The sequence below is a fragment of the Oncorhynchus kisutch genome, linkage group LG1, assembly GCF_002021735.2.
Source record: "Oncorhynchus kisutch isolate 150728-3 linkage group LG1, Okis_V2, whole genome shotgun sequence".
Classification (NCBI taxonomy): domain Eukaryota; kingdom Metazoa; phylum Chordata; class Actinopteri; order Salmoniformes; family Salmonidae; genus Oncorhynchus; species Oncorhynchus kisutch.
The window spans coordinates 21,628,790-21,655,104 of NC_034174.2; the positions used below are offsets into that span (position 1 = coordinate 21,628,790).

General features: G+C 41.8%; 1 protein-coding gene across 5 annotated transcripts in view; it reads right to left on the reverse strand.

The window, feature by feature from the left end:
* LOC109897534 (nuclear receptor coactivator 3) overlaps positions 1-25,996 on the reverse strand; it is a 34,682-nt gene extending 8,686 nt beyond the window's left edge. Inside the window, exons 1-5 of one of the 5 annotated variants that reach the window (XM_020492055.2) lie at positions 25,866-25,994; positions 2,890-3,001; positions 1,799-1,903; positions 1,399-1,559; positions 124-224 (exon numbers count right to left, since the gene is read on the reverse strand). In XM_020492055.2, coding sequence (XP_020347644.1) covers positions 124-224; positions 1,399-1,559; positions 1,799-1,884 — 348 coding nt within the window. In that variant the 5' untranslated portion in view covers positions 1,885-1,903; positions 2,890-3,001; positions 25,866-25,994. Of the gene's footprint in view, positions 1-123; positions 225-1,398; positions 1,560-1,798; positions 1,904-2,889; positions 3,005-25,643; positions 25,756-25,865 lie in introns of those variants that run through there. The other 4 variants (XM_020492049.2, XM_020492042.2, XM_020492061.2 and 1 more) reach the window with 4 other exon arrangements.
* Between the last annotated feature and the right edge of the window lie 319 nt (positions 25,997-26,315).

Consider the following 26,315-nt stretch of genomic DNA (forward strand, 5'->3'; position numbering starts at 1 on the left):
ATACTAATGTTTATGACCAGCTGCACATAAGAGCTATTCACAGTCCTGTATGTCAACGACTCAACATAAGGAGGTGAACCTAATTCCACTGCCATTTGACCCCCACCCTGTCCACAGGCTAACCTGTAGTAGCAGCGGTCCCAGATGGTCCTTGTCAATGACCCCTTGACCAGTGGAAGACACATCTGCCTTCTGGACGTCGTCATCGCTGCATGAACTCTTCCCTGCAGAGGGACAAGGATCCACAGTCACTTCACATTAGATAAGGTAAATCTAGTTATTATAGTGCAACATTGCAGAACATAACTCTAAACAAGCAGCTTGATATCAATTGTGGAATTGTGAGGATAAATTAGAAACATAACTGCAAAACAGTTTTGCAGGAGACCGAAATTAGCCTACAGACACCAGTTATCCAGCTAACCATGTCACAGTAGAAATTACCAACTGTCCACCACCAGAAGGCAATATTAACTAAATTTATACACTTCTAAAAATACCATTAGATTAAATCATGATATAGTTCAGTGTTCAACATATTCTGATTCGAAGAGAAATTCACTTGGAAGGAAGGGAGAGCTTGAACAATAGATTTGGGTTCTTTATTTAGAGTCACAAGGCTAACAGTAATGTGAGGGAAGAGATGAAAGAGTATAACCAAATTAGACAGGAGTAAATGAATTGGAGAAAGAGGGCAAGAGATGTGGTTAAAAGGTAACAGAAAGAGGGCCTTCATCATTCACTGCCTGTAACTATGGCAACTTGGCTGTACAAAGCTCCAAATAGCAGCAGCCAGCTGTGGCCCTGGGGTGGATACCAATCCAATAACTTTCCTTCCTTCTCGCCTTCCTCACTGGTCTAATCCGAGTGGATTGCATCGGTATAAACTGCACATAATTTACCTGAAGGCTAGGTGGAGCTAATACCATACTGCTTACACGATCCAACCACTTCAGAGCCACAAAGGACAGAGGGGGGTTTATGGTGCTGGAATCTCTCGCTTGTCTTGAGTGCCCTCCCCTTCCACCCTGCTCTCCAGTCCCATCCGTCTCCCAGGCTGGGCCTGCCACTCCAGTGCAAACAGACACATGAGCCTGGAGCACCATGGCCTTGAGCCATCACGAATCAATTACAGGTGTTCATTTCTCCCAAACACAAACACTGAGTCCAGGCCAGGCAGCCACCACCTAACAGCTTCATCACTGACAGTCTCTACAGCCCAGTTTGACACGGCATCCTCCTAATCATAAAACCATGCACTGAGCAAATACTACAGCAATGATTTATGAATGACTTACCATGTTCTCCCGACATCCTTTTCTTGTTAAGCTAAAATCAAAAACATGCTGATATTAAGAGCACACTTGTGGCATCAGTAGAGCATTGGGGAGCTGGTACCTTGCTCTTTGATTTGCCTAATCTGCCGGACGGTTTCCTTGAGGATGGCACATTTGTCTGGCTTCACGTTGAAGCTGACCATGTTGCTGAGGTTGGCAGAGATCAGCTCGGCCAGCTCCTCGATGTATTTACTCTCCTGCTCCCTTCTGCGCTTGTCACACCTGCAGGGTGGGGGAGGGTACGGTCAAATGTCACCATGACAACCACACATATCCCTCCATAATGAACAGAAATCCATGGGAATGAAAAATAAGATATTGAAGCCAAGAAAAAGGGGCATTTCACAGAGGCTAGTAAGGAAAGAAAACTCTTTGCTTGTAAACACACTAAGACAGGCACACACAAAAAGAGAGAAAGGAAGGAGATGCAGACGGAGGCACAGCTCCCAACAGTGACTCACCCAAGGCCTGGTGTATCACAGGTGGAGATCTTACGTTTCCGTTCAGAGCACATGGGCGCCATGGAGTTGTCTGCCACGCCACTCATCCTCAGTACATATCAGCACCTGGGGAGACAAGACAGATCTGAGACGCAGACACTGACTGGCTTATTGTACTTCATTCCGCTCCGATTTATGCATTAGAGGAAGGGTTTCCAGACACTTTTACTCAGGCCCCACTTCCAGCATTGGGGAACATCTCAGGTGCGCCACATCTATTTCTATGGGCACATGCACTGTTAATGTCACACACAAAAAAACTAAAAGTACACGCCCCTCATCTGCAGAAAGAAATGTTGTGCAGGTTTTAAACGTCATTTTCTGGCAATTCTATACATTTTCCCATTGCTAATGTGCATTCATGTGATATGAGTGACTCAAACATAACAAAATCCATGGGCTAAAAAGCATTAGCTGACATGGGTTAGTTGATCTGGACATTTCTGACAAGTTATAAATAGCTACGGTATGCAATGACTGATATGACAAGAGGAACACTGATGTACTAGCCAATTTTCGAAATTGCACCTTGTGCATTCTACTATTACAACTTTTAAGATAAAGTTGAAAGCTGTTCTGAGCCCCCCCCCCCCACTGCGTTAGGCCTCTTCTTCGTGCACCTTGTTCAAGAGGTTTGTCCTTTACTACTATTATTCCATATACTAACTACCAAAATCCCTTTGCTATTTCTTTTGAATTGACATATTAACAAAGGCGATTCAGACAGTAAGCCAAGTTAGCTAGTAGCTATACAAGTCTCCCTACATAGCATTTGATAGGAGGAAAATCACATCTGTTCCAGTGTGAGGGACTGATGATGTGATTTAAAGCCTCTGGAGAAATGGGTCATCCTGCGTTCAGCCTGCTGCTGCCTGCTCTACTCCTCCTCCTCTAGCAGTACAGTAGTCAAACACCAGCACAGGGACAAGCTGAATTGTGTTCATGGAAAGCAATAGAAATGTTGGTCCTGAGATTAGACTATACTGCATTCGCGTTTCCAACAGCCCCTGCCTCCACTACACACCTCTTCCCTTCATGTCCACTTCTCTTACCCCAAATCCTCCCTCTACAGCTGCTGTTCCCTTCTTCGTAGACACTGCCCTTGTTTTCCTCCCCTGGACGGGCCTTGACACACTCAGGGTTCACACCAGAGGAAGACGGCCACTACTTTCCCACACAAAAGAAAAAAAACAAATTCATTGTTCCAGCGGAGGTAGGCTACGGCACACACACACTGGCACACAGTCTTTCACACAATCGTACACACACGCTATGAGCTCATCATTCTGGAGTGGAAAACTGCAGAATGGATGAGCCGTTATGCAACCTCAGTCCAAAACTGCAGGCTTGGACATGTAGAGCACCACCTCTGACACTCCTAGGGGTTTTCTCAATATACATACTACCGTACTCCACACGCTCATGCTCCAAGTGCATTCTCCGAAGACGTTTTTGTTTAGATCAGATAGTGTGGAGAACACACAAAACATTTGAGAAGCACCCACACCCCCCCTACTGTATTACCTCATGCTGCACCCCCATTCACTGAACCTTCTTCCAGCCAGGACAATGGAAACAATAGTTACAGTAGCTAGCTGATGGTTTTGAAGTATGTGAGAATCATAATCTAACCAGATGGCAAAAATGACTAACTAATGTTAATGCAGGATGTCAATTCTTCATGGGTAGCTAGCTAAATGATTTGTGGCTAAATCTGGCTTGCTAGCTAATAGAAGTTGCTAGCCTGTTAGCGCTATTGACTTAAAGGGTTAAAAATAAATAAAAAAATAGGCAAGTCAGTTAAGAACAAATTCTTATTTACAATGACAGCCTACCACGGCCAAACCTGGGCCAATTGCGCGCCGCCCTATGCGACACCCAATCGGATGTGATACAGCCTGGAATCGAACCAGTGACTGTAGTGACACCTCAGATGCAGTGCCGTAGACCGCTGCGCCACTCGGGAACCCGGACCTACACACACTACAGTGGGTATTGGGGCGGCAGGTAGCCTAGTGGTTAGAGCATTGGACTAGTAACCGAAAGGTTGCAAGATCGAATCCCCGAGCTGACAAGGTAAAGATCTGTCCTTCTGCCCCTGAACAAGGCAGTTAACCCACTGTTCCTAGGCTGTCATTGAAAATAAGAATTTGTTCTTAAAATAATTTTACTAGGCAAGTCAGTTAAATTAAAACATTGTAGGCAGGTAAAAAAAAAATATGCCCAAATTACATGTATTTATTCCCTTTATCAAGATAAAATATTGTAGCCAGGCAACATACAGTATGCGATGTGATTGGGCAAGATTTCAATCTGAAGTTTATTTTCTCTCGCTTCAGCTCAAACAATGGCGGCCATTGATTTCAAGAAAATGTGCATAATTTCTTACTTGGTCATATATATATATATATATATATATATATATTTCTGTGCATACTTTGTTGAAGCTTCAAAATATGCATAAACGGAGTATGCATTTGATTTGTGCTCCTCCTTCGCATACTTTGATCTGGGCTCGTACACCGACCCTACCGTGCTAGGAGCACAGTAGTATGCATTGATTAACACTCCTAGTCTCCTGTAGAGCGCCACCGCGGACACACTCCAAGTCTCTAAGCCATACGTCTCCACTGCATGCTCCCTGTTCAATCTCCTTTTCACCATCCCTCTAAAATCCTCCCCCTCCCCCCCACCTTAGAGCAGAGTCCCGCTTGTCGGTACTGAAAGAAAAAGGTCAAGCTATATAGCTTGACTGTATACAAGATATAGGGGGAAAAGAACAAGAAAGTGGTTGTATAGGTGACTGCAGTGAAAAGTTTTATTTCCTTGTACAAATCTTTCCGTTGCACAATATCATAAGGTGGTGCTGGTAAAGCATATGAATATTGGTTTCCTCAAATATTTTGACAACCATGCTGCCCAGTGGCATCAAACGGAATATATTTACATACATGCACAAAACATTAAGAACACCTTCCTAATATTGAGTCACACCCCTTTTTGCCCTCAGAACACTCAATTTGTTGGGGAATTGACTCAACAAGGTGTCAAAAGCATTCCACAGGGATGCTGGCCCATGTTGACTCCAAAGCTTCCCACAGTTGTGTCAATTTGGCTGGTTGTCTTTTGGGTGGTAGACCATTCTTGAAACACAGGAAACTGTTGTGTGAAAAACCCAGCAATGCTGCAGTTCTTGACACTCATTCAAAGGCACTTAAATCTTTTGTCTTGCCCATTCACTCTGAATGGCACGCATACACAATCCATGTCCCAATTGTTTCACAGCTTAAACATTATTTAACTTGTCTTCTCCCCTTCAGCTACACTGATTGAAGTGGATTAACAGGTGACGTTAATTAATAAGAAATCAGACTGACATGGTGAATCCAGGTGAAAGCTAGGTAATTCCATTTGTTGTTCGCTTTTACTTCAACTTTGACAGACATATACTCTGAAAAGGAAGGAAACAAATGTACAACAGATCGATATACCCTTTCTATTTCAGAGAGTCGTCTTATCTGAACAGAAGCCCACCATGAACAAGTCACAACATGCCTGGCATTATGTAAATTATCCTGAATCAGCAACTTCTGACAATGTGAAACTTGACCAGAGATTGGGAGATGTTTGTTCCAGGTACGGGGCAGGTTTTAAAGTGATAGGAATTGAAAGCGGTTAACGGTTTTATAAAACAGCATAGGCCTACAAAGTTTGTTGAACTAGATTGAGAATGTGGAAAATGAGGTGCAGTGTAAATGGCATGGACTCCACTGCACATGTTCACACACCGTCACCTGATTGTGTCCAATCCCAATCCATTCAGTCTATGACCTCTGTCTCAGCACAGCCTGTTATGAGAGAAGAGACCAGTTCACACACTGTACACTGGCAGGTCTAAAACAAGTTCTGACCCCCCCAAAAAAAACTGAGCAGTAAAGGGTCAATGGATGCTACCAGTCAGTCTGACAGACAGGACTAAGATAAAAAGGTGAGAGTTGGTGAACAAAATTAACCAAGCCCAATGTGTCTCCTGAAAATTGTAACATAACAAACTGCAAGAATTTGGCTATTTTGAGTTTGTTCACCAACTTGCTTTTATTAGAGATGTTTTAATGTGGACTATGTCCCGCCTTATAAGCGCTACAGTAATGAGCGACCCCATTGGCTGGCTGATACTATCAGAAGCCACATGCTTCTATTTCCTGTTAACTTCTAGGTGACAGGGGGCAGTATTTTCATGTCCGGATGAAATGCATGCCCAAATTCAACTGCCTGCTACTCATCCCCAGAAGATATGCATATTATTAGTAGATTTGGATAGAGAACACTGAAGTTTCTAAAACAGTTTGAATCATATCTGAGTATAACTGAACTTATGTAGCAGGCGAAACCCAGAGGAAAAACCATTCAGATATTTATTTTTTTAGGTCACTCTTTTCAATGGGAATCCAGATTTCTAAGGGACCTTCTTGCAGTTCCTATCGCTTCCACTGGATGTCAGTCTTTAGAAATTGGTTGAGGTTATTCCTTTGTGTAATGAAGAAGTACGGCCATCTTGAACGAGGGTCACTTGAAGTGTACTGTTTGATAGAGGCGCGTGACCAGAAAGCATGCTTCAGTTTGTTTTCTTCCTGTAAACTGTAAACAAACAGATCATCCAGTCTTCAATTTTATCGATTATTTACGTAAAAAAATACCTCAAGTTGTATTACAAAAGTAGTTCGAAATGTTTTGGCAAAGTTTACAGGTAACTTTTGAGATTTTCTAGTCATGTTGAGCAAGTTGGAACCTGTGTTTTTCTGGATCAAACGCGCCAAATCAATGGACATTGACGGAATTAATCGAACAAAAGGACCATTTGTGATGTTTATGGGACATATAGGAGTGCCAACAAAAGAAGCTTGTCAAAAGTAAGGCATGAATTATATTTTTATTTCTGAGTTTTGTGTCACGCCTGCAGGGTTGAAACATGGTTTCTCTCTGTTTACGGAGGTGCTATCAGATAATAGCATCGTTTGATTTCGCCAAAAAGCCTTTTTGAAATCGGACATGTTGGCTGGATTCACAACAAGTGTAGCTTTAATTTGCTGTCTTGCATGTGTGATTTAATGAAAGTGTGATTTTTATAGTAATTTATTTGAATTTGGCACTAGCGTCCCACATATCCCAGAGAGGATAATTAAAATGTTTAATATTTGGTAGAACTTCATGGGAACATCGATTCTAAAAAGAAACAGGAAGCCACAGAAGATAGCATCCTGTTTGCATCCTCTCATCGTCCCCTGCATCATCACTTCCTGGATGTGGCCACCGATCCACAACATTTACATATTCTGTACATCTGTCCATTTCTCGCTCCATCTGCATCTTTAATACCCTCAGTACCAAGCAACGGTAAGCTTTCCCCTGTCCGTTTTCTTGGTAACCTAGTCACTTAATTTCCACATCATCCCCTAGCCCCCATTGGAGGGGTCACCTGCATTATTCATAGGTCAACTTCCTGCCGACACACGAGAAAGTAGGCACTGCTAGCGTGGAAACTGTGTGCCTATGGGATCTTCCACATAGATCAAATCCTAAGGGTCTCCCGCAGCAACTGAGATAAAAAGGTACAGCTGAAGGCAGCTGAATATGATGGGGGAGGTGCAGTAGAAGGGAGGAAGAGGGAGGAAAGGGAGGTATATTAAGGAGAGGAGGAAGAGCATTGGGCTGAGCTCTAGAGCTGCAGTGTCCCTTGGTCAGGACCAGAATAGCGAGGAGCAGGGGACATTCCAGCAGAGCCTGAAATCAAGGCTGTAATCTGAGCTCTGTGAGATGCAGGCTAAATAACAAACATGTCCCACCCAAAACAAAGAAAACACAAACGGACTTACCATACCACAGCTTTCACTCACAGCTACGCGCAAATGTATACATAACCACAACATACTAAGCCGACAAGCCATCAACCACTGATGATACCATCCTGAGAGTGGGATTGGTCTTTTGTCTTCAAATATAAAAATTGTTGCAGAAACATTTGGAGCATTTCTTTAACCATGTATAGCTACCCCCCTCACCCACCTACTAGACACACCCTTCCTCTTCCACACAGTCTTACAGAAACAAAGGCATCTACTGGACTTTAGGACAAGTGAAAGACCAGCCCCACCTCACACTTTGGGATGACGACAGGTACATTACAATAGCTGCTGCTCACACTGCTGGAGCTTTTCTCCCGTGTTAACCCAGTGTCATATCCATTTCATACAATTGAACTATACAGACTTGTGCACATCTACAAATGATGTGTTTTCACAACCATGTACAGTGCCTTCAGAAAGTATTCATACCTATTGACTTACTCCACATTTTGCGGTGTTACAGCCTGAATTCAAAATGGTTTAAATATATTCTCACCCACCCACACACAATACTCCATAATGACAAAGTGAAAACATGTTTAGACATTTTAGCCAATGTATTGAAAATGAAATAGTGACAAATATTCCCATCCCTGAGACAATTCATGTTACAACCACCATTGGCAGTGATTACAGCTGTGAGTCTCTGGGTAAGTCAAAGAGCCTTGCACACCTGGATTGTACAACACTTTGGATAGTGTATTGATACACTATCCAAAGTGTAATAAATAACCTCAACATGCTCAATGACAGCTTTTTTTTAACCAATAGGTGCCCTTCTTTGCAAGGCATTTGTGGTTGAATCGGTTTGAAATTCCGTGCTCGACTGAGGGACCTTACAGATAATTGTTTGCATGTGAGGTACAGAGATGAGGTAGTCATTAAAATGCATGTTAAACACTGGTGTTGCAACTGATTACATGACTTAAGCACATGTTAACTCTTGAACTTGAAAGGGGTTGAATACTTTGACTGAATACTTTTTATTTTACCTTTATTTAAACTAGGCAAGTCCATTAAGAACAAATTCTTATTTTCAATTAGGAACAGTGGGTTTAACTGCATTGTTCAGTGGCAGAACAGATTTTTACCTTGTCAGCTCGGGGACTTGATCTTGCAACCTTTCGGTTAGTAGTCCAGCGCTCTAACCACTAGGCTACCTGCCACCCAGGCAGGCTTTCTATTTTTTATTCAATTTGTTAAAAGTCTAAACATAGAACTCCACTTCAACATTGTGCGCGCACACGTGGCAGTGACCCAAAAGACTAAAATAAAATCCATTTTAAATTCTGATTGTAAAACTAAAGGTGTTAAAAAGTCAAATGGGTGTGAATACTCTGAAGGCACTGTAAATGTGCCAGAGTTCACCACAGAATCCTAACAACAGTTTCATCCATTTGTTAGAACACATACAATTCTCATGAAAACAGAGCGAGTGAGCCAGAAAAACTGACTTGAGATAAAGTCAAAGAAATACGATACACAATGGGACTAAAGTGCAGCGAGGCAGACAAATGCCAAGTGTGTGTACATGTGCAGACTTCTAAAAAGTTCAGCTGTAAAAAAAAAAAAAAAAAAAAAAACACTCTAGGAAAGCCTCTTATGAAGTACACTGGCAGCTCCAAATTCCAGTCAAACCCTGACGCAAGAAAAGCATGGGGGAAAACTTTAACTGTTCCTCGTCTGCACTTCAGAGCAGGACAGTCTGGAGTTGAATCTGGTTGCCCTCTCCTCCTCTGTCCATCCCAAGAGCAGTCACACACACACACGCAAAGTTTGTCCCATGTTTTTAATGAGCAGAAATAAAAGGATTCCAGTAATTTTCCACACGCAAAGATTATTTCTCTACAATTTGTATGCATCCCTGTTAGTGAGCATTTCTCCTTTACCAAGATAATCCATCCATCTGACAGGTGTGGAATATCAAGAAGCTGATTAAACAGCATGCTCATTACACAGGTGCACGTTGTGCTGGGGACAATAAGAAGCCACTAAAATGTGCAGTATTGTCACAACACAATGCCACGGATGTCTCAAGTTGAGGCCGCATGAAATTGGCATGCTAATTGCAGGAATGTCCGCTAGAGCGGTTGCCAGATAATTAAATGTTCATTTCTTGCATAAGCCGACAACAACGTCATTATAGAGAACTTGGCAGTACGTCCAACCGGCCTCACAACCGCAGACCATGTGTAACCACGCCAGCCTATCCGGCTTCTTCACCTACGGGATCGTCTGAGACTAGCCACCCGGATAGCTGATGAAACTGAGTATTTCTGTCTGTAATAAAGTCATTTTCTGGGGAAAAACTCATTCCGATTGGCCGGGCCTGTCTCACAAGTGAGTGGGCCTACGCCCTCCCAGGCCAACCCAAGGCTGCGCACCTGCCCAGTTCATAGATGAAATCCATAGATTAAGACCCAATTAATTTATTCATTTTTAACAGTTCATAAGGAAAATCAGTCAATTTTAAATAAATTAGATTTCCTTATATTAATTTAAAATAACTGAAATTGTTGCATGTTGTGTTAAAATGCTAATGAGCACATAGCGAACATTTTGTACAGTTTGACCTAAACTATACAAGTAACTAAAAATACTACTCATTGATCTCTTGATCCAGGAGGGGATTATTTGCTGTTACCAAGTAAAATGCTTGATTTTGGAAGTAGCTAACATGCAAACCAAAAATGCACAATTGCAGAGCATTTATCACATTTTAGAGAGTAATCTTAATTCATTTATTTTACTAGGCAAGTCAGTTAAGAACAAATTCTTATTTTGAATGACGGCCTAGGAACAGTGGGTTAACTGCCTGTTCAGGGGCAGAACGACAGATCTTTACCTTGTCAGCTCGAGGATTCGAACTTGCAACCTTCCAGCTACTAGTCCAACGCTCTAACAACTAGGCTACCCTAGATGTGAATTGCATACCGTAATTAGATCACCTGGAGCATGCTGCACAACAGTGAGTGACTCAGAAGGCTCTGGACTCTCATTGTGTGCTTGTAAACAAACATGACTGGGAACTACCATAAACACCATAATAATGTGACAGGTGAAATGAAGAACGCAATGTTCTTTATCTCCAAACGTATTGCACAAGTTGACTGCAGTTATTTACTTAAAGTTGCTACGAACATATAATTGTGTTGCAGTGTACCACGGTAATATCACAGTACCAAAACATGATACCGACATTGTAGAATACCGTAGTACAGTTTTATATGATACTACAGACTTCAGCCCTACCGATCTAAAGAATTTGCTGGCGCCTGTTATAAAATGTTTACCAAGTTTTGTCTATAAACTCAGTTGAATTGAAGCAACAGCCTCTAGTCTCTTGTACAGGCATGTCCAATAATATCCACTTCATGTACATATCACGTGTGGCAGCTGGAATCAGCCAGCCTCATCCCCTACCAGCCATCACTCACCTGTTTCTCTCCATCCACTCCTCATGTGTGTCTATTCCTCGGTCAATTAAAATATATAATCTGGCCGTGATGGCAACCAGGGATGCAGACCCAGACGAGTCTTCTGTTAGATTTATTACATTGGAACAGTGCGCAGAGGGCAATGTTGATGCATTGTATAATTTCATTACCTGTTATACCCAAGAGCACATACCAGTCTGAGTAGACTTTGCAAGTTCACGGTCATGCAGCCTCAGTGTCAGAGGGAAAATGGAGCACAGCTTGGCGACAGGCATGCAGCTTCACAGCAGAGACACAGCTCGTCTCCAGCCTAAACAGTCAAATATTAACCATATTACGAGATGCCGCCCCCCCCCCCATCTGGATTCACAGGCATTTCAGACATTTCACAAACCATGTCGCTAATTATTGGTTTGACAGCACACATTGTTCAGTCATGTTGTCATCTAGCTAGCTAACAACCTGGTAAGTTGACAGTTGGTTTAGGCAAATTTGATCGGCACTGCCAGAAAGGAAAAGGGTCTGCAACGCATGAGAAGTGCTTCAAAAATGGTAGGACTCAAAGGCCTAAACTATATGAAAAATCTTTTCTTTTGGTGCTCCTTAAATTCTGTTTTGTGCCTAACGTTTTAAAAGTTGGGAGCAATGTGTTTGTGAGACGGAGAGAGCGAGTGTGTGTTAACTGAAGGTTTCATGCCGTTTCCCTTATTGACAATGACATGCATGTACATTCCTTCCTCCCACTCCTCCAGCCAAATCATAGGTAGGCTTTTGCAAATGAGCAAAATCAGTCATTTTATGCAGTATTCGATTATACTCAGAATAGTGTGAAGCTAAATTCAATATGTTGTATTCAGTAGAAGTGTGAATTTCAATGACAGGTTTTTGGAGAACGTTTCGAAAACATGAACAAGCATCCGAGAGACGGGGCAAACAGGATGCTAGGCTACCGATTTTTTTCCCACCCTGATATCATGACACTACGCGTGGCATCGTCTGCAAAAATGTTGTATTGTGACATTATTTTAAGTATTTTTTTTAATACATTTGAACAAACGGTTATGATAAATCATCCCGTGGCTTTTTATAAATACCCCAGTACATGTTATCTTACCACAGACAATGAACACAATTGCATTTTATTGATGGCAACTTGAATGCACCGAGATACTGACGTACCATTCAGCCACTGGCATCCCCTCATGTTTCAGAATGATAATGCACAGCCCCATGTCCCAAGGATCTGTACACAATTCCTGGATAGGGCTGTTACTGTGAACGTATTCACACCGGCGGTCACGAGTCATGACGGCAGTCAAATTCCACGTGACAGTTTAGTCACGCTAATCAGGCTTCTCCAAGCTCTGATGCTGCTGATGGTCATTAGTAGCCTACCAAACTTGCTAACTGCCTGGTACTCAGCACTAATCACACTGACATCAATGCAAAAGTAAACAAAAATCTAATCAAACACTTCATGAGTGTATGAGCTCATGTTGCGCAACATTTCTATAGGCTATGCAATTGCATGAGAAAACAGAGTGATGGCCTTTATTAAAAAGATGATCCCATCAGCTTTCTATAGGCTAGGCCTACTATATTTATCAACTTCCCTAATGTCAAGCACATTGCTTCTCTTTACAACAGGAGTAAAGCCTATCTGACTGGCATGAAAATGAACCACGGGGGCAAAAAAATATATCCTCCATTCGCTATTTAAGTGCATAGATTACATGCATGTTTTCCCCTGCCCGTTTCGAGGTGCATGATAAGGGTCCATTCGAAATCAAATTTCACACATTATTTAGTATATGTAAAGATTAAATCAAGAAGTCTGATAGGTGACAATTTTAGCCCATCACTTGTGACTCACGCCCAGCTTGTGTGCAGTAAGGCAAGAAACAGTGTATGCCTTTTTCAACTTTAAAAATCATAGTCATACACACAACATGTAGCATAGCCCATAGGCCTATATGTTTTGATAAGGTTTGTATCACAAGTTGCTAAATAACTTAAAATTAATCCACTTTACAATGGGTGTAGAGCTTAACTGGCATACATATACAGTGTGTTTCAAATTGGGGGAAGAATTTAGCATAAAAATGCAGATTTATAATACAATCATTAAATGCATGGTCGCATCTGCAGTGACTTGAGAATAGTGTTTTCCCGCTAATTGATTGTATTTTGGAACATTCGTGCTTATAGCCTACTGCCGTGTGCGCATTGCTGCGCTTATGTGAAGAAATATCCTTTATCAACATTTTAAGCTAAATTCTCTGGTCTGTTGAGTCAGCCTCATTGCTTAAACATTTGAGGCTAGTGGTTGTAATACTTTGGGATCTATCGCGTCACACAACGGTCCCAGACTATGTTTGGAATATTGTGTTCTTACACAGAATAGGTCAACTTTTGTACTACGGGGGAATAGTAGATCATAGGCCTGTGTTTTTGCTGTTCGTTAGGCCTATATCTTGTTGGCTAACGAAATGTGGACAGTCCCAGTATCTTCAATATGCGTCTCAGAATTGGATAAGGCTCACAGTTGTGTCCCCGATGTGTCTGATCACGTGACTGGCATTGGCTAATAAGAATTGAGCTATCAGAGAGCTATGTGAGTGAGAGGCACTTTGGAGCATGCAGCCCGGGAGAAGGGAATTATAAATATTATATTTAGCCTAAGGGCACAACGTTCACTGGATGCAAAAGGCAATACAGAGTAGCCGCATGTGCGCTCTCCCTCAAATCATTGAGAAAATCTATTTTATTCAGCTACTGTATGTTCAATTGTATTCTTCATACTATAAAATAATGCCACTGAATACTAATCTTATCTACTAAATGAGCTAGTGTAGCCCACAGCCATAGCCAGATCAGGGCCTAACATAAGGACAACTCAAGAGTATTGTAATCAATAAATGTACTTATTGTGGTGTATGCTATATTACATGGATTTAGACTTATTTAAATTGTAGATGTTCCAAAAAGGTCTGCATCAGTGGCTTGTAGGCTACGCGTGGATGCTAAATGTGTTTGTTAATTACCGTGAGATCAGCAGTTATTTGTTTGACAATCACCAAATTACAACATTTTATGACCGCCACAGCCCTATTCCTGGAAGCTGAGGATGTCCCAGTTCTTCCATGGCATTGTCACACCCTGACCATAGTTTGCTTTGTATGTTTCTATGTTTTGGTTGGTCAGGGTGTGATCTGAGTGGGCATTCTGTTGGATGTCTTGTTTGTCTGTATTTCTATGTCTGGCCTGATATGGTTCTCAATCAGAGGCAGGTGTTAGTCATTGTCTCTGATTGGGGACCATATTTAGGTAGCCTGGGTTTCACTGTGTGTTTGTGGGTGATTGTTCCGGTCTCTGTGTTTTGCACCAGATAGGGCTGTTTTTGTTTTTCCACGTTTATTGTTTTTGTTAGTTTATTCATGTCTAGTGTCTTTATTAAAAAACATGAATAACCGCCACGCTGCGTTTTGGTCGGCCTCTCCTTCACCTAAAGAAAACCGTTACAGGCGTGCACACTCAGACATGTCACCCATTGAGCATGTTTGGGATGCTCTGGATCACTGTGTATGCTGGCATGTTAAAGATCACGCCAATATCCAGCAACTTCGCACATTCCTCAGGCCACAATCAACAGCCTGATCAACTCCATACAAAACGCCAATGTCAATAAAGGCAAATGGTGGTCACACCAGATACTGATTGGTTTACTGATCTGTGACCAACAGATGCATATCTGCATTCCCAGTCATATGACATCCATAGATTAGGTCTTAATTGATTTTTTTAAAAATCTTTGAAATTGTTGAGTCCGTTTCTTTTTTAAATTCAGATCAAAACCAGCCTCATAGGAGTGTGGCTATCAACAGCGCTATCAACAGGAGGCAAGGACTGAAAGGAAGGGGAGGGCAGAGATTCTACACAAGAAAACCATACCTGTACTTCCTTGTTTACAGCATAGAGTAAGAAAAGGGAACAATTGGTAGACTAACCTCCAATGGCTTATTCAGAGAGTTGCAACGATTAAGGGATATTCAACTAATCACAACCCCACTACATAGCACCAACAGTGAAGGTGTGTCTTCTCTGCATGTTTTTTCTGAAGAGGTGAGTGTGTGCACATTAACATTGAAGAGTGAATTATTGGTGCTGCAGTGCAGGTAGTTCAAAGCTGAAAGGAGCAGACATTCAAAGCACAGCAGCTTCTCCTCGAGAAGGCACTCCCCCTCCATCCCCAGAGCCATAGTAGCACAACGCACACATTTTCCTGCTTTCATTTTGAGTGGAGGAAAAACAGGGGGATATAAATGAAGGTGAAGACAAAGAGAAGAGATTAATCTCACTCACTGTGTGTGTGTGTGTGTGTGTACAGCAGAGGGAGAGACAAAGAGAAGTCCTGCAGGAACATCTCTTCCATCATTAAAATAGACAAAGAGCATCAAGGAGACTGGACACGAGCACACTACACAAACACCAAATGAAAGTGTACTATCATAATCCCCTATATTAACTTCTTTAGGGCATTACTACAGTCTCTGAACTTGCTAGTTAGGTTGTTATTAACTACTACCCCATCCCCCCCATACACACACCATCTTACAACCAATAGAACACCAACCATGGCTAAACATGATCACAGGGCTAATATTATGCTAATGAGATCATTAATCAATGGCCAGAGACTTATCTGACAGCACAGAGTCAAGCCTGCAATGCCCCCATTCTGCCTTTGAGATAACATATCAGCATCCTCTCAGTCTCCTATTGAAGAGGCTATGGAGAGGGAAGCACACGGTACCTTAACCATATTTTCAAAAGACATCCATAAATCTATACCACCAAGTTTCAACTCTTGAATTGAGGGTAAATGATATGAACAATAAAAATGTATAGAGAGGAGTGCTCATGTTATACCCCCAACAACCAGGCAGGAGCAGTGTGAAAAGCTGAAAAGTCAACATTCATTTCAGACCGCAGCTCAGCAGATTTCCCCCTTACTCGCTCCTCCCTCCATGAATCGGTGGAGTAAACACAGGAAGAGAACAGTCTCTGTTCCACACCAGAGCTGGGTGTTCCTGCAGGGTCAAAAGTTTAGCATGTTTTAATTTCACCTTTCCTCAGCCAATTGCAGCAGCTGAACTATGACCCCTGCAAATAATTCTACTCAAATGGTCTGATGCCAGTTTCACCACTCTTTTATTTACTGAATCTTGTATTTTTTGTGTGATTTAAAAAAGATATATACACTCGGCCAGGTAGCATTTCTGACTATGCAGAGAAAAAGAAGCACCAGTAGCTTTCAAATAAGAGGATGATTGGTCTTACTCAGATCAGGTTACTCATGAGTTAATTTTATTAGTGGAGATTCAGTTTAACACCAACACATTTATAGGTGCAAATGCTCAACTTGATCAAATAAATTCAATTTCTCTCCATAACATCTCCACTGGAAGTGGGAACCACAATTCTACACAAGTGGAAATTAAAGAATGAAACCTCTAACATTTATAGGACCATTTATGTCAAGCCATCTCAATAGTTGTCATTGGAGCTGAACTGGGTAAGGATGTCAATTTTTCATTTGATATTTTTACTAAATTTCTTGTATTAGATAAACAGTAAAGTCCTGAATCAAAGTACAGCATAATAGTGGTCAACGTGAATTAGCCCATAATTTATACTCACACCAGTCTCACTCCCCTCCTTCTGTCCAGCACTGGGTCAACACCACATGCTGCACAGTCAGATTAACACTATTACAAGTAGAGGTCGACCGATTAATCGGAATGGCCGATTAATTAGGGCCGATTCCAAGTTTTCACAATCGGAAATCGGTCATTTGACGCCGATTTTGCAGATAAAAAATAAATAAAAATATACCCCTTTATTTAACTAGGCAAATCAGTTCATTAAGAACACATTCTTATTTTCAGTGACACCTAGGAACAGTGGGTTAACTGCCTTGTTCAGGGGCAGAATGACAGATTTTTACCTTGTCAGCTCGGGGACTTGATCTTGCAACCTTTCGGTTAGTAGTCCAACACTCTAACCACCTGCCTCATGAGGAGCCTGCCTGTTACGCGAATGCAGTAAGAAGCCAAGGTAAGTTACTAGCGAGCATTAAACTTAATCAATCATAATCACTAGTTATAAATAAACTGGTAATATCTAGCGTGTCCTGCGTTGCATATAAATCGATGCAGTGCGCTTTCGCGAAAAAGTACTGTCGTTGCTCCAACATGTATCTAACCATGAACATCAAAGCCTTTCTTAAAATCAATACACAGAAGTATATATTTTTAAACCTGCATATTTAGCAAAAAAGAAATCCAGGTTAGCAGGCAATATTAACCAGGTGAAATTGTGTCACTTCTCTTGCATTCATTGCACAGAGTCAGGGTATATGCAACAGTATGGGCAGCCTGGCTCATTGCGAACTAATTTGCCAGAATTTTACATAATTATGATATTTTTATTTTATTTAACCAGGTAGGCTAGTTGAGAACAAGTTCTCATTTGCAACTGCGACCTGGCCAAGATAAAGCATAGCAGTGTGAACAGACAGAGTTACACATGAGTAAACAATTAACAAGTCAATAACACAGTAGGAAAAAAAAGAAGAGTCTATATACATTGTGTGCAAAAGGCATGAGGTAGGCGAATAATTACAATTTTGCAGATTAACACTGGAGTGATAAATGATCAGATGGTGATGTACAGGTAGAGATATTGGTGTGCAAAAGAGCAGAAACGTAAATAAATACAGTATGGGGATGAGGTAGGTAAGATTGGGTGGGCTATTTACCGATAGACTATGTACAGCTGCAGCGAGCGGTTAGCTGCTCAGATAGCAGATGTTTGAAGTTGGTGAGGGAGAGAAAAGTCTCTAACTTCAGCAATTTTTGCAATTCGTTCCAGTCACAGGCAGCAGAGAACTGGAACAAAAGGCAGCCAAATGAGGTGTTGGCTTTAGGGATGATCAGTGAGATACACCTGCTGCTGTTGCCATCGTGACCAGTGAACTGAGATAAGGCGGAGCTTTACCTTGTAGATGACCTGGAGCCAGTGGGTCTGGCGACGAATATGTAGCGAGGCCCAGCCGACTAGAGCATACAGGTCGCAGTGGTGGGTGGTATAAGGTGCTTAAGAACAAAACGGATGGCACTGTGATAAACTGCATTCAGTTTGCTGAGTAGTGTTGGAAGCTATTTTGTAGATGACATCGAAGTCGAGGATCGGTAGGATAGTCAGTTTTACGAGGGTAAGTTGTGGCGTGATGGAAGGAGGCTTTGTTGCTGAATAGAAAGCAGACTCTAGATTTGATTTTAGATTGGAGATGTTTGATATGAGTCTGGAAGGAGAGTTTACAGTCTAGCCAGACACCTAGGTACTTATAGATGTCCACATATTCTAGGTCGGAACCATCCAGGGTGTTTATGCTAGTCAGGCGTGCGGGTGCAGGCAGCGAACGGTTGAAAAGCATGCATTTGGTTTTACTAGCGTTTAAGAGCAGTTGGAGGTCACGGAAGGAGTGTTGTATGGCGTTGAAGCTCGTTTGGAGGTTAGAAAGCACAGTGTCCAAGGACGGGCCGGAAGTATACAGAATGGTGTCATCTGCGTAGAGGTGGATCAGGGAATCGCTGAAGGCTGTGCAATGTAACAGGAATATTTAGACTTATGGATGCCACCCGTTAGATAAAATACGGAACGGTTCCCTATTTCACTGAAAGAATAAACATTTTGTTTTCGAGATGAGTTTCCGGATTCAACCATATTAATGACCTACGGCTCGTATTTCTGTGTGTTATGTTATAATTAAGTCTGATTTGATAGAGCAGTCTGAGCAATGGTGGGCACCAGCAGGCTCATAAGCATTCATTCAAACATCACTTTCGTGCGTTTTTTCCAGCAGCTCTGCTGTTTATGAATTCAAGCCACATAGTGTAACAATGTGATGTGAAATGGCTACCTAGTTAGCGGGGTGCGCGCTAATAGCGTTTCAAACATCACTCGCTCTGAGACTTGGAGTAGTTGTTCCCCTTGCTCTGCATGGGTAACACTGCTTCGGGTGTGGCTGTTGTCGATGTGTTCCCGGTTCGAGCGAGGAGAGGGACGGAAGCTTTACTGTTACGCTGGCAATACTAAAGTGCCTATAAGAACATCCAATAGTCAAAAGGTATATGAAATACAAATGGTAGAGAGAAAAATAGTCCTATAATAACTACAACCTAAAACTTCTTACCTGGGAATATTGAAGACTCCTGTTAAAAAGAACCACTAGCTTTCATATGGTCTCATGTTCTGAGCAAGGAACTTTTACATGGCACATATTGCACTTTTTCTCCAACACTTTGTTTTTGCATTATTTAAACCAAATTGAACATGGTTCATTATTTATTTGAGGCTAAATGTATTTTATTGAGGTAAGTTAAGTGTTCATTCAGTATTGTTGTAATTGTCATTATTACAAATAAATATCAAATTAAAATCTGCCGATTAATCGGTATTGGCTTTTTTTTGTCCTCCAGTAATAGGTATCGCTGTTGAGAAATCATAAAATCGGTCTAATTCAACCTCTTAATTAAAAGTGTGTTCAAATGACTTGAGGACAGGGTGGATACAGGGGTCAGAAGGACCAAGCTTTTTAAAGGAGGGAGGGGGCCATACGTTGGGTATTAGAACACTCAGATTCAAAGATCAACTCATAAACCCTCCCCGCTGAGCAGTCATCTACTGACAACCCAAACGTGGTTGTTTTTGACTCAACGGCACCACGCTCTACTCCATCTGTTAAGTCAAGCCTTTACAGCTAAATCACAGCTCTCATAGGTCACAACACCACCAATTATATGACTGAAAAAGTATAACATATACATTCTACCATGGTGGTTCTCTGATCTAGCACAGAACGACCCAAACACTGGACTCTGAATCTTGTCCCCTGAATATCTGTATAAAAGCCCTGTGGCAGGGTGAAAGAATGCTCTTCAAAAGGCAGCAGAGAAACATTCAGCTTTCACCACCCATTTGGACGAGTGAAGCGGTAAACGACATTTGTTTGGTACTTTGAAAGATAACCTCTGACCTCAACCCAGGTCAAAGGTTGTCTCCACATGTTAATGGCATTTCATTAGGTAATATAAAGCATGAGGGTGGAGCCTCAATGTTGGGTGCCTCTTTTACACACAAGGAAAGACTAGCTTATTTTGCCAGGCTAGTAACAATATAGGAAAGAGAAAATAAAATATGATCAAACAGGAGCTTATTCTTTTGCAATTGGGTTCCCATCTGCACATTATTAACCTCTTCTGACCACAGGGATTTATCAAAGCAGTGGTAGAGTCCTGACTCTTGGTAGTGCACATCAGTTGAGGTGCATAAATGCAGAGCCAAGACTCAAACACCATATTCAGAATCCAAATGGATTTACTTGTGTGTCACCCCATTGCTCTGAGTATTGTGAAAATGACAGTAGTGCTGCACTGCTCTTAAAACAGGGAATGACAGGTATCGGAAAACAACCCTTGGATTGGGTGTTAGCTTAACGAAAAACCATAAAAAACAAGTGCAACATCATGGTAACAAACGGGCATAAGTGACAGCTAAGAGAATATAGTCCCCCCCCACCACCACACCCCAACCTCAAGTCAATTAAGACTATTTAGCTGCAGAAAAACATTACAATAAATGTATTATCATGCTTTGGTGTTAACACAGTGTAGTAAATCTGCAGTCTGCTCGCTGATCGACCCAGAATAGCAGAGGCCTCTCACTTCAGGGTGGAAGACTTAACTCTCCTCAGAGCTGTGGAGGGGCAGAGACTGGGCAGAATCAAACCAAGGTGGCCGTGTAGCAGTTGAGAAGTTCATCCAGAACTGACACGCTCTCTCCTCACTGCCTGCCTGACGGAGAAAGCATCTGGTAACATTTATCTCACAAACCAAACTTTTTTTCCTATTCCTCTTTTTTTCCCCCCAGACTTTATAAAAGGGGGCCCTAAACAAAACACAAATAGTCTCACTAACATTTTACAATAGTAACAAAACCAGGGCAGGGAGCTACCCTCCCATTGGCTTGTTCAGGTGAACCAGTTTAACGAGCATTCTTCAGCCAAGGGAGAGAAAGTAGACTGGTGAAAAAAAAGAAAGAGCTGTGCCCCCCTCTCTCTTCCTCATAAGCTATTCCCTCTGTCGCCCAACCAGCAGTGACTACAGAGTACTAACTGTTCCAACGCCTTAGTGGTTATAAATTGGAATTGGGTGCAATGATTACTTCAGGCTGCACGTTTGGCTTTCACAAGTGTGCATGGCTCAGGCTCACATATGGCAGAATTACTCCGGCATTTGGGTATTACCTCAGAGTTGAACGAGAGGGGAATGCATGATACTAGCGGAGCCACACTGCAATCTGTATGAAATGATTGAGACCAGGGTTTGGTGTCATTGAAGGGGAAACCTCTGTTTTAGTTGCTCTACAGTTCCTACTCTTCTGGTCTTTAACACACTCCATCTGAGAAGTCAGTCCTAAATATTTAATCAGCAGGAACTGAAGTCTCTACTCCAGTTCTATCTTGGGCTCTTTCCTTTCAGGGGAGAGAGAAGAGTTTTGCTTTAGTTGATTCAACAAACTAACCTGTTGCAGGTATGTGTGAAGCGTGGGGCTTTGAGGCCCCTCGGGTATGTCACGTGCATGTCAGCTGACATGTCAGCTGACATGCACAGAGAGTTTACCGTCTCCAAATTAATGACCTTGAGGTTGTCATGTGGGCTCGTCTTCTTGGAAATGTAACTTTATAGCGCACTCTCCAACAAAAACATTCAATGCTGTAAAAAACAAAACCTAACAGTTTTACTTACTATTACAGATGTGGTTGTCATACCTAGTTACCTAAAGATGGACACACTTCACTGTAAGTCTCTGGATAAGTGTGTCTACTAAATTACTAAAATGTAAATGTGTATACTTTGTAGCTCAAGTGTGATTTAAACCAAAAAAGAAAATTGCACACAGAAATCATTCAACTTAAAACTGCACAAGGGAAAGGCCTACTTATAACAAGGTAATAAGGACCACTTATGCTTTCATTTTAAACCCAGCGCCTCACCATCACCCACAAAAAAGGTACAAAGGCCAAGGAATCAAATTTCAATTAGGGAAACAATCAGGCTTTCCTTTCAGCTCAGTGGGTCTCCAAGAGCCCTCCCATAGCCACTGCTCTTCTCTCCCCACTAACAAGATTAATTCTACACACAACCTCACCTTTACTTGTTGACCACCAAATACCTTTTTTTTTATATTTTTTTTACATTTCCCCCTTAGTCACAACCCTGACGACAAACAAAAACAAAGCAATTTATTCAAACATCAATGGAGCAGAAATTCAGCTTGACAAGGAGAGTGGAGGCAGTTATCTTAAAGTACCTCTCCACCACACAAAAGGTGAGGCATTTGCTTATTTCCCCACTCATTCCTTCTGCTTTAAGTCAAAATACCTACAACCTGATTTTAAATAACTGATTACTTTCAGAAGTGACAAGGACGAAGACAGTTGTCTGAGCAAAAACAATATGACAGTTAAATATTAGGCCAAGTATGCATCATCAAACCCTAAAGTCTTACTGCTGACAAATGCCAATGCAAACAGTAACAATATCCACTCAATATGTCATGGAAATCAATGGATTGGTTCATCTTCTTACGAAGCTGACACCAGAGAGATGTTCCTGCGCCCATGAGATGAAGCGATAAGTTAATGACTTATTGAGAACACAGTAGTAAATGGACAAAGAAAAAGCCATGCATCAAAGTCACTTCTTCAACCCATCTGCAGTCAAAGAATCTCCCAGAAGATTGATTCATTGTTAACGCAGCCTGACACCCTGTGTGAGAGAAAGGGAGAGATAAAGAGAAGGGGGGGCTCAATTTGCAAAGAATCTGAGTAGCAGCAGCAGTTCATTGGGTAGTTTCACACAGCAGCCACTGTTCCATTCCTACAAACATATACACTGCTAGAGAAGATGGAGACAATGTAGATGTGCATTAAAAAGTATTCATGATAAATAAAATATGCCTAATCCTAAAATGAGACCATGAAGACAATTCGCTAGTCAGGATAGCTCAGTGGCCTAAATCTTACTCCACACCCATAGCTCAGACACCATACATACATTCACCTGATACACTACATGGCCAAAAGTATGTTAACACCTGCTCAATCATTTCATTCTAAAATCATGGGCATTAATATGGAGTTGGTCCACCCTTTGCTGCTCTAATAGCCTCCACTCTTCTGGGAAGGCTTTTCACTAGATGTTGGAACAGGGGACTTGCTTCCATTCAGCGACAAGAGCATGATTAAGGTCAGGCACTGGTGTTGGGCGATTAGGCCTGGCTCAGTCTGCTTTTCAATTCCTCCCAAAGGCTCTGTGCAGGCTAGTCAAGTTCTTGCACACCGATCTCAACAAACCATTTCTGTATGGACCTCGCTTTGTGCACGGGAATTGTCCTGCTGAAACAGGAAAGGGCCTTCCCCAAACTTTCCACAAAGTTGGAAATGCTAAATTGTCTAGAATGTCATTGTATGCTGTAGCATTAAGATTTCCCTTCACTGGGACTAAGGGGCCTAGCCCAAACCTTAAATAACTGCCCCAAACCATTATTCCTCCTCCACCAAACTTGACCGTGTCCATTATGCAGTTGGGCAGGTAGCATTGTCCTGGCATCCACCAAACCCATATGTTTGTCTGACTGCCAGATGTGGAAGCGTGATTCATCACACCAGAGTGCGTTTCTACCAATGACGACAAGCTTTTTAAATTTTTTATTTTACCTTTATTTAACTAGGCAAGTCAGTTAAGAACAAATTCTTATTTTCAATGACGGCCTAGGAACAGTGGGTTAACTGCCTTGTTCAGGGGCAGAACAACAGACCTTGTCAGCTCTGGGGTTCGAACTTGCAACCTTTTGGTTACTAGCCCAACACTAACCACTAGGCTACACTGCCGCTTTGCCACATTCCAGCCGACACTTGGTCTTGCGCATGGTTAACTTAGGCTTGTGTGTGGCTGCTCGGCCATGGAAACCCATTTCATGAATCTCCCGACGAACAGTGCTGACATTGCATCTACAGGCAGTTTGTAACTCGGTAGTGTTACCTCGGTAGTGTTGCAACCGAGGACAGAACAATGTATTTTTTTCTTCTCTCTCTCTCTGTGCTTCAGCACACATCAGTCCCATTTTGTGGCCTACCACTTCACGGCTGAGCCGTTGTTGCTCCTAGACGTTACCCTTAAAAATGTCTTAAACCAGACGGAGCATTGAGAGTCTTGCATGTTGGGAAGAGTAGGTCCTCCTCCTGCACATGTGTGGGTATCAGAAAGGTTTATTGTGATTCACGTGGTTTGCCCCCAAGCAAAGACTGCACACCTAGACCTTTAAATTCAAGCGAAATTACTCAATCTCCATTGTCTGTCGAGAATACATGAGCAAGCTGTCGAAGAATGCTCCCTTATTGCCTCAAAGTAAATGCTCAGCATACAAACTGATCAGTAGTTCGTTTTGTTGCCATTTTTTCAAAACAAAAATTCGGTCGAGTCGCTTAAACATGAACCCTCTCTCGCACACACACGCGAATAAACACGAACATTCTCCTCATCATGCCCTGCAGTAAATTAAATGTATGTGAACTTGAGACATATGGTATCATAAATAGCCTATTATGTACCAATGTTGCATGTAGCCTACGAGAGAGTTGAGCCGGTGGCCTGAAGTACGTATCCAATCCTACCGCGTTGTGGTAGGTCATTCTCTTCACCGTTATGATCACAGATAGCTACTTAACCTAGCAAGGGTGAACCATAAGCTACTACCACCACCATGTCGCTGTTTTGTCCAACTTAAGTTAGTTGTAATTTTAACACTAGCTGCATTTCAAGCGTAGCTGACCATTAGGCTACGTCATGTTGAGGTTGAGTCGCTTTGCCAATGTTCATTTTCATGCGTCAACTGTCACAATCATAACGAAGTAGCAGATTGATGAAAACAGTTATTCCTTGTAACCATTAATACCATAAAGAACTACACTGAACCTCGGAATCTAGGCTAGTTGGCGACGGTAGATTCAGTTTTAGGCCAATGTTATCAAACTATGGATATTTGTTCTTAATTTTTAAAAAGAGTATCAAAACGGAGCCTAAATATTTGGGCAAACTAGTACTTAAAAAAAGAAGAAGATTTACTTCGACTTTAACAGAACCGTTGCAATATCAAACAGTTATCTTGCCTACAAAATAGAAGAGTTAACTCACAGTCGAGATGGAATAGTTTCTGAATGTAATGTTATCAATTTGCCCCTCTGATAAACTTTAACAAAGATGAGCATAAAATCCGTATGCAACCTCCACGAGGAATGCACACATATTTAAAACAGCCAATAGACAAATATGGACTTACATCATCAGGGAGAGAGAGCACTCTTCATGTTGCCAACAATTCCAAAATAAACGGACAAGCTCAGAACTACAAGGTAGGTTGGTTGTAGGCTACGGGTGAACCCTCTGCCTATTCCAAGAAAAGCGTTTAAACTACATCAGGTCAACTGGAAAATGTGCCACATGTTTTAAAACCCTATCAGTGTTTCCAACAAAACACCGGCTACTAGCAGGAAAAACTCACCCGCTTCAACGCATTCATTGAGTAGGCTACACCAGTTTCTTTCTTGTCCCTATTAACTCTCCGCCATCTTCACCACTGTGTTTGTTTAAATGGGAAACACTCCCAAAGCGCAAGAAGCCAGCTTGCAAAAGAGCAATAGGGCTTCTGGGTAGAGTAGTTGTCTTCCTCCTCTTTCAGAATTAAGACGTATGGATCTTTCTGAACATGGACTACACGTAGACTAGAAATAAGTATATAGATGAGACGGGCAGCAATACCGATGCTATTATATTAGGGGAAATACATCAACATGCATTTATTTATAGCTCACCAAAGTAGCCCATGGATATTTATGTGAGCGTGGACGTTGTGACGTGCTATTCTCCATTAGCAAAAAAGTGACAGTCCCTAGAGGGAATCTCTTTAATTTAATTATTTTCTAAATATAGCTATAATTCTGATGCCTCAAAT